Source organism: Aythya fuligula, chromosome 1 (genome assembly GCF_009819795.1).
Source record: "Aythya fuligula isolate bAytFul2 chromosome 1, bAytFul2.pri, whole genome shotgun sequence".
NCBI lineage: Eukaryota > Metazoa > Chordata > Aves > Anseriformes > Anatidae > Aythya > Aythya fuligula.
The window spans coordinates 54558347-54567560 of record NC_045559.1 but is presented as its reverse complement, the minus strand read 5'-3'; the positions used below and the strand labels follow the sequence as shown (position 1 = coordinate 54567560).

General features: G+C 55.7%; 1 protein-coding gene across 1 annotated transcript; it reads right to left on the bottom strand.

Moving 5' to 3' along the window:
- Positions 1-1274: 1274 nt before the first annotated feature.
- SLC16A8 (solute carrier family 16 member 8) lies at positions 1275-5691 on the bottom strand. The gene is made up of 4 exons (XM_032204333.1): positions 5463-5691; positions 5079-5222; positions 3865-4728; positions 1275-1669 (listed from the first exon to the last, which is right to left on the bottom strand). The coding sequence occupies exons 1-4, from the start codon at positions 5689-5691 to the stop codon at positions 1275-1277; spliced, it is 1632 nt and encodes a 543-aa protein (XP_032060224.1).
- Between the last annotated feature and the right edge of the window lie 3523 nt (positions 5692-9214).

Genomic DNA, 9214 nt, shown 5'->3' with positions numbered 1-9214 from the left:
GGGGACGTTGTTCCAGTGACCTGCCTGGCGCTGACGAGGGCGGTTGTTTTCAGGCTGTGGACCTCTGGGAAGCTGGGGGCTGCTGCTTGTGGGGGGGATTGGTGAGCAAGGAAGAGCCGGGCCTTGGTTTGCTCATCATTTATGGTTTTGCCCTTGGGTGTATCTAGACTGAAAGGCTTTCCATCATGTCCCCAAATGGCTTCACGGGTCCTGCGGGCTTCACCCGTTACCCATCAATTTGCAGTCAGCCCCATCTGTAACGAAAGCCCTCATCTGATGGTCCCATGAGCTGCCTGCCGTGCAGCCCTCTTAGTTCTTGATCCCTCGACGCAGTAATAGGTTCCCCCAGGGCCCCTGAGGTGAAACAGGTCAGGAAAGCGGAAGAGAAGGCTTTGGCCAGGGGTGTTTATAAAAGATCCAGGCCCAAAGCAGATTAAGAGCAGTTTAAGCACGCCAGGGGAGGTTGTCCTCTCTGAATCTAGAACTCCACCCCTGCAGCCAGGGGGAGGGGGTCACGCCTGCCTTACCATGTGCCCCGGCACCCTCATCCATGGCACCCTGGGGGCGCAGCCCATCTCTCTGCCTTACCTTTGATTCCCTTTATGTAAGGGGCCTTTCTCTATTTAAAAAGAAAACACGCGCCCGCATCTTGTGCTGCTCCTGCTGAGTGGATAATCGCCCGGGATGGGCTGTTTACCTGCGCTGCTGCTGCTATTCCTGGCAGCACCGTGGCCACCCTCCTGGTGGCATTAGCCTTTCTGAGGTGCCCTCTTCTTTTCTTTGCACCCCAGCAGCCTCTAACAGCATATCCCTACGGGGAAGAGTGGCATTTCCAAGAGCTGTGCCTCTCAGGGTTGTGCTGTCCCAACAGTAGGAACGGGGCAGAGGAAACACTGACACCAGGCCAAAGCGTACCGGAGCTGATTACAAAGAGTCTCTAATTGTGTGCTGTATTATGACAATGCAGAAGGAAAAGGAGAGTCCTTCACAGCCTCTGCAGAATACATTTTCCAGGGCTGGATCGGAGGTGGATGGGAAGATTTTGGTGTTTGGGCTGCTCCAAGCCTGCGTTATACCAGCATGGGCGCAGGACGCAAGTAGATATATCACGGGGTAGGAATGTGGGCATATGTACACGAGGACCCTCTATCCTTAGACTCTCACCATCTTCTTAAACCTGCTTTTGCCTTGTTTTTTCTCCCACCCCACATCCCACCTCCCCTCCCAGGCCGAGTTACACGCAGACCAGGCCAGCCATTTTACATCCACCCTGGCTAAAAACTGTCCCTCTCCACCGTCTGGTCAGCGTTGCAGCCAGCTTGTGCCAACGCCTCCCTGTCCCCCTCGGGACACCTGCCTCCCTCCCCGCTCTGCTCGTCCTCCACGTGGTTGGCCTCCTCGCTGGCCGCCACCACGGCGTTGTCGGTGCTGCGGGCTGGCTGGTGGTTGTCGCTGCTGTGCTCCTCGCCTTCCTGCACGTCGGACTCTGCTTCTTCGGTGTCGCTCCCACCACCTCCCGACGGGGGCTTCTCTGGGGGAGGCGTCTTCTTCTTCTCTTGGTTGAGGCAGCAGTAGGTGGCCACGGCCAGGAAGACAGCGGAGAGCACCACCTCCGAGCCCGCCAGGTAGAAGATCACCTCGTAGTTCTTGAGCGCGTCGACCAAGCGGCCTGAAGGGTCGAGAAGAAATGGAGGTGTTAGCGTCTGCCTCAGCACTCTGCCACACAAAGCCCAGCACAGGTGGGGAACTACTCTAAGTGTGGGTTTGGGGTTTTCCCATGTTCTGCCAAGGCTAAATAATGGTGATGGAGTCACACTGCGATAGGACATCTTGCCAAGGTGAGACCAGCCTCCAAGAACCTGGCTTCCTTAGAAGGCTCACACCTGATGATGTCTCAGCCCAAAAATTTATTTATTTTGACTGCACCTCCTGAACGCATCAGGGCTGGCAATGGAGGGAGCTGTGGATACTACAGCTGTGACCCCAGGTCCCTGTGGAGCTGCACCCGGCCCCACTTCCACAGGCAGCGAATTCCTCAGCGGATGAATGCACCCCGTTCACCCAGGCTGGAGAGCGAGCAAGGAGCATGCGCGTGTGTGCGTGTGCAGCTTATCCTACAGCAAGCCCCTCAGCCCCGTGGTGAAGGGGGAAGCAGCTCAGGAGGATTACACCAAACAAAGCCACTTTGTTCAACCCTCTTCTTCCACCACAGCACTGCTCCCCCGAGTCCGAGTCTCGAGCTTCCTGTACCCAGGGTGGGGAGGTGGGAGCCCCCCCAGATCCATTCTTCAGTGACCCTGTACCTTCTCTGTCCTGTTTTGTGCTTCACACAGTACCCAAGCAGTGCAGAACTGAGGAGGGGTTCCCCCCTGTGACTGCTCAGAGTGGTGTCCCCATTTGATGTGGTGTTGGAAATAGGGACTCCTGCTCTCCATGTCCTCAATGTCTCCACTCTTCCCTCCCCACTCTTGAAGTTCCCTGACCTGGAAAAACTTCAGCTGCAGTGGTCTCCTTCGTCCTGTCCTATGCAGGAAATTGTTTGGCCTTAAACTCTGTGGAAATAGCAAGTGAGAGGGCAGGCCAGCATGGAAAACTCACCTGGTTGCATCTGCTCCTTTTCCCCGTTCCTTTCTGGTTCCTTTGCTCCTGGGGCCTGCTCACCAACAAAGCTGGCCTACTGCCACATTGCATACAGGATTTAATAAACGTGGCTCCTGCTTCCTAATAGCCTTCTGCTTCCTCAACACTTATTTCACTAAGTGTTCCAGGTCCTCAGAGCAAGGAAATGTTAAATCCTCCTCTCCCCCCCAAGGTCTCTCTGCAGCTGCCTCCAAGACATCTATTTTTGGACCCTCGCTGGCCTGGGACTGCCGATTGCTCTACAGTTTGTAAGACAGGCCATGACCTAGCATCAAGAGGGTCTTCACTCAGAACATGAAGACCTCTCATTCACACAGAGGTCTCCTCTGATGGGCTTTAACCCACTTGCTGCAGCCAAAGGGAGGGAGTGCAGGAAGCAACAGACTTGTTCCTGCCCAGGGACTTGTCCACGGTCTGTCCCTGACCTTTCCTTGCAAGTCACAGATGCAGGAAACTGCACTTTGAAGTGAGCCTTTAGCATGATTTGACTTCTTCAGACCTGATCAGACATTTAATCTGAAGCCATGCAAGCCTCTTGGGTGAAGGCTCCCTCTCCCATTGAACAACCTATTTACAGGCTGTAGGGCACGGATGGACCTTACACGGTCCCTTACAGGGACTATGGTGTAGAAACCATGAGTTTCTTAATCCTCTTACGAAAACTAACAGCAAATGCGTCAGGCGGATCTACACACTGTTTTGGCAGCTTTGACTGACAGCAACATGGCACCTTGGGTTGGAGCCAACACGAACTGAAATCATTATTCATGGCATCAATCAAAATGCCATGGATACCAAGGAGAACCTGAAACATCCTCGCCTTGTCCCACTGAATACTCTCACAGGTTTGCCTGCAGCATGTGCCTGACCCTAACCGTAACACGATTTGATGCAACATTCATAGCAGAGATAAGGATCGCAGCAAGGAGAGGGAGGTGCCACTGATGAGGACTGAGGGGTGCTGGAAGCCATGCCACTCTTTATGCTGGCCATCGCTCAGGTCTCTCAGCAAGGCAGAGAGAGAAATATCACTTGCCCAGGCTCAGCTTCAGTGTTGTAGCGGAGTGAGACCCAGAGCTCTCACTTCAGAGAGCATCCAAGGGAAATTCAAAATTGAGAAATATGGCCTTTATTCATCCACTTTGCCCATGCCCGATACCTGCAATACCATGGAATAGAAGCAAAACCAATCACCTGTGTTTTGTTTCGCAGCACGAGACCTACCTGCAGAGGGGGGACCAATGAGCACAGCGAACGCCTCGATAAGCAGGACCAGCCCGATGGCACTGGAGAACTTCTGGGAGCCAACGATGGCCATCAGCACCTCGAACTGCAGTGCCCCCACCATGCCGTAGGAGATGCCGAAGAAGACACAGAAGATGACCAGCCCCGTGTAGTTGCTAGCCCTGGCGCTGCAGATGTCCGTCAGGCCGTTGAAGAGCATAGCGAAGCTGAACAGGTAGGCCACGTGGGGACGGACCCACTTCAACCCCGCCACCATGCCGCAGGCGGGTCGGGCAAAGATGTCTATGAAACCGATGATGGAGAGCAAGAACGCGGCCTCCGTGTCCGGTACTCCCGTGTCCTTGGCGTAGTTGACCAGCAATATGGGGGGCACAAAGAGACCCAAGACCAGGATGAACTTTGAGATGGTGTAAATGATGAACCCTCGGTTGGAAAAGATGCTAAAATCCAACAGCTTCTTTCCTTTCTTGGGCTTCTTCTTGGCTTTCTTGGCTTTCTTGGTTCCATCTGTGGTGCTGATGCCCTCCTCTGACTTCCCTCCTATCGGCAACATCTCCTTGGCTTCATACTTGTCCTGAGTCTTCTCCATCTTCCTCTTCATGCCCATGTCCAGGGGTCTCATGACTGCCCCGCAAGTGCAGCAGTTAAGCAGAAGGCCCCCCATGATGAGGAACCCTCCTCGCCAACCAAACTTCTCCAGCAGCACCTGCCCCAGTGGAGAGAGGGAGGAAAGGAAGACAGGGCTCCCAGCAGCAGCCAGTCCATTGGCAAGAGGCCGACGCTTGTCAAAGTAGGTGCCCAGCATGATCAGTGAGGGCTGGAAGTTCAGCGCCATACCCAGACCTACGTGGGGGTGAGAGCCAGGAGGGAGAGAGGGAGTGCAAGGACATGAGACGTGTTTTGGAACAAGCTGAAACCCATCCAAGACTGTCCTAGTCCTGATTCATGTGTTCCTTACAAGCCTCTTCTCCTCCATCTTGTTGGCTTGCCCCTGGAAAAGATGGCCTAATGGCCTATCCACCTGAACTGTATTTGACTCTGATAACTGTGGCCATGCTTAGCCAGGACCTGTGCCTTACACAGGAACCTTCTCCCCCCTCCTCCACCACTTTATACTGATGCCACCCCAGTGGCCATGACTGGGCATGGTAATGCTAAGGGAAGTCTGCTCCCCCTGCTCCTAGGCCTCTCACCTGTCAGCACGCCAGCTGTCAGGTAAAGCTCGATGATGTTGGTGGTAAAAGATGCCAGGATCATCCCAGAGGAAGCTAGCAGCCCGCCGATGAGCATGACAGGCCGGCAGCCAAACTGGTTCACCATGATGCTGCATACTGGTCCTGGAAGGAAGCAGAGGAGACAGAGTAGGAGACCAGAAGGAAACAGGACATCTGGGAAGGGGCAGCTTGCCCAAGCAGGGCACCCAGGGAAGACGAAACACTAATGATGGAGATCACTGCTTGGCTGCTTAGATATACAGGCCAGTGACCATGAGGACAGCCCCTGGGGACACGGGCTGGGCCTCTAGCAGGACAGGGGAAGGCACAGACTGGGCAGGGGGAAGCGTATCCAAGCATCACCTGTCCCATAGAGCATGGCCAGCATGATGGAGGAGATCCAGGCTGTGTCACTGTAGCCCACGTGGAAATCTTTCATGAGCTCCTTGAAGTAGACACTGACGGCTTTCGGGAAGGCATAGGAGAAGCCAGTGATCACAAAGCAGCCGAAGAGCACGATCCAGCCCCAGCCGCCGTCCGGGGGCTTCACGGGAGCTGGGAGCTGCCCTTCCTCTGGGTCAGCTCTCCCCATCGTCTAGCCTGGGTGGGGAAAGGCAGGCCGGGAGGCGAGCTCTCCAGGTGCTGCAAGAAGAGAAGAGCACAGCAGGCGATGTGAACCCCTCTCAGCTCCCAGGGGCAGCCTTCGATCCTCTCGCCTTCTGGTCTGCCCCAGTTGGGAGCCCACCAGGACCTCCACACGGCAGAAGTGGTGGGGCACAAGAGGCCCGCTCACCTCGCCGTGCTTTCCTCAGCATGCAGCCCTCACCTTCCCTTCCCTACTCCTCCCTTCCCTGCTGCACGGGGCCAGATTTGGGAAATGGGTGAAGGGGGAGAGCACGGCAAACTGGTGGCGATGTTTATTTGCATGCCAGAGAGATTAGGGCTCTGTACCTACCCGGAGGGGCCGGAACAAAGCCGAAGGGGGGAAAAGGAGGGAATTAGAGGGGATGTCTTGTGAGTTGCTCTCAGGACTCCTAAGCTGCCCAAGAATTTTGCTCCACTTGGCTGCTGTGGGTGTTTTTTTTTTTTTTTATTTCTCCCCTAGGTACCAGGTCTCTGCTGTACCCCTTCCAGCACTGAGCCATACTGCTGCCCTCACTTTCTTGGGCGCTCAGGCTTATTTCCACACCTGTACACAAAACTGACACCAATCTTTGACTATAGCTGCTCCCCAGTAGCATCAGACAGGTGTTACAAAGCATCTGCACCCAAGTGCTTTGACACAAAATAGTCTTGGCCAATGGTTTTAGACAGACGACGGAGGGTTTGATCATGGCAGCACCCAAGCATCCTCCACAGCCACGGCTCCCTGCAGCAGAGCTCCCAACCTTCAGGACCCCACCAGTCACAGAAAAGGGAGCAGGACCTGCCTGTGAGCATGGATTGAAGCAGCTCTTCTGGGTGGCACTTCCCTAACAGGTTCAGGCAGAACCTAAAGGCCAATGCAGGCTCCGTCTATCTCTTCCCCCCAGCCCAAGTCTCAAGGATCATGGAAGGGGGCAGAGGCATGAATTGAGAGCATACCCCAATCCTTTTTCTTTGAGCCCCTCTCCCAGCCTCACTCTTCTTGTTCTTGTCCTGCACACCTAATCAATTAATCAGACCACTGCAATTCATCCTTTTTTTTTTTTTTTTTTTTTTCCCTGTAAACATCCTCATCTTCCTAGCAAGAAAACATTTGGCTACCTGTGGAATGCCCTTCAGAGCTTTCCGCAGTATCTTCTCTCAGAGGTGAATTAACAGCACATGACTTTGAAGACAGCTTTAGACAAATACATATGGGTCCTGCTCAAGTCTAGGGCTGGATGGGTACCTGCAGGAGCCACTTTTTCACCGCAACACAACTGTACAGCAAGGTAGGAAAGGGCATTTACCTGAGTGCAGCTCGAAGCCAGCTGACGAAGACGAGGTGCACCAGAGAAGCTCACCTGTGGAGCTCCCTCCAAGGCCAATGTGCTGCAGCTCAGCTCGGCTGGGGCTTTATCCCAGCTCTGAGCCAGGCAGTTCAGAGCTGCCTCGCTCCTAACGCTGTGGTGCATATGCAGACTCCTCTGCTCACGGCTGCACACGGCGGTCACACCGTGTACCCTGCACCTGCCTCTGCATATGCTACAGCTTGCTATTATTTTCTCCCCGGTTAAGGAGCTTTATTCGTGGTTAAAAATATCCCACGTACATTCAGCCACCCGTAAAAGCTCATCAGCACAGGCAGCAGCCTTTCCCCTGGGCATCACATGCAGGCAGGCCCGTGGCGAGCACTGCTGCAGAGCAAGCTGCAGGTAGATGCTAGGAGAAGACTTGCACCGGCACCAGAAGTCACAAACCCAGACCAACAGGGCAAAGACCACTGCAGGATCAGCCTTGACTGCTGGTGCATGGGTGCACAAAGAAGAGCTGGTGCACGAATATGTCCAGCAAAGCCCCACTGTGTCTGGCAAGCTGCACCAGTACCAGCATTCAGGAGGGTCCACATGAATGCGAGGATGTCTCCTGGTGCCTCAGTGGAGAATGGATGGGGTGGGGAAGGTTCAATAAATTAAATGCAAAGGTCATGATTCATGCCACCAGCCTCCCCTGCCCAACGTCACCCTGGAAAAGCATTTGCTAGAGAATATATTAGAAAAGATCTGCCAAAAGTTGTCCTTTTGGCTCAGATGCATGCTTCCCACTGTGCCACTGACCTGTGCAATGACCACCCGAGCGCAGGCTGAGTCCCCGAGGTGAGGGGACGGGTCTGGCTGGCGTTCCCCGGCTCTGGATGAGGGTGCCCAGTCAGATGGCCCTGCTGGCTCCTTGCTCCATGGCGGGCACCCTGTCAGCAAGGCACGGGGTGATGCCTGCAGGAACCCAGCACCCTTGCAGCAGTCTCCTGTGCCCTGCTCCTTCCTTCGGGGCAGCCACGTCCTCGCTGGATAGCTAATCCCCCTCTCAGCCTGCTTTCCTCCAGCTCTGATGCCGCCCTCTGCAAAGCCACCCACACGGCCAAGCCGGAGGGGACGCCCCACGCAGGGGACCCCCCTTTGCCTGCCGCAGGTGGGTGTGGGCAGGGTGGATGTGGGTCAGCGGCTGCTTACGGTTTCAGGTCAGCAAAGACCGGCAGGTGCTGAGCGGGCAGAAAGCACTTCTCCACTTTTAAGAGGCTTTTCCAGCCAATGGGGAGGAGGTGGCTGCCTGAATCCCCCGGTAATCCCACAGCCGCCTGGGGGGCTCCTCGCCTCTCCCCCTGGAGCAGGGCAGGTTTGGAGGGGACGAGGGGGGAAGAAGCAGTGCTGGTGATGGGCTGAGCTGGGAGAGAGGGTGCAGGGAAAGGGAGTAGCAGTAGACCATGCTTCACTAAGGGGCAAAATTGGGGATGGGGCTGTTTTTCAGTCTTCCCAAGCCCCAATGCCTCTCCCATGGTCATGGTTTTGCAGCACCATGGGCAAGGCTGAGGGGCACGTGTCCAGCAGCGACAGAAGCTGAGTTGGAGCAGCCAAGTGATCACCATCCTTCACAGCAGGAAGAGGCACTGGGGCTGGATCCAGCAGCTCACTAAAACCCCCAAAACAACCCCCCTGCCACTCGACAGCTTCTGGGGATGAGCCAGTCGCAGCCATGCATAGGGAAACCCATTTCCTTGCAGGCTGGGGGGGCAGGTTTTGGGGGCCTCCATGTTAATCCCCCCAAGCCTCTTAGCCCCCACACCCCATCCTGCTGCCCGGCGGCAGGGAACGGGGCACACATGGGGCCCACGGGGGCTTGGCAGCACTCGCAGCCAGGGTTTAATTTCTATTAATAAGGCTAATCGGCTCAAGCTGGGGCCGCCACTCACGCTCCCTCCCTCTCTGCACCTAGGGCATGGTGGCGGGTGAGAAGATGGCCGCCAGGCCTTGTCCTCCCACCTGAGGCCCACCCAGGCATGGAGGCTTGGGTGGAGGCCAGGTAATGGGATTTTGCTGCCCTCCAGTGGCAGCAGACATGGGGCCAGCTGGTGGGGGGCTCCATGGGGGGCTCCAGCAGCCCCCCAACCCCTTGCTGGTGGGGTCACACATCCTCCTCCCCCCGTGGCCTCTGAC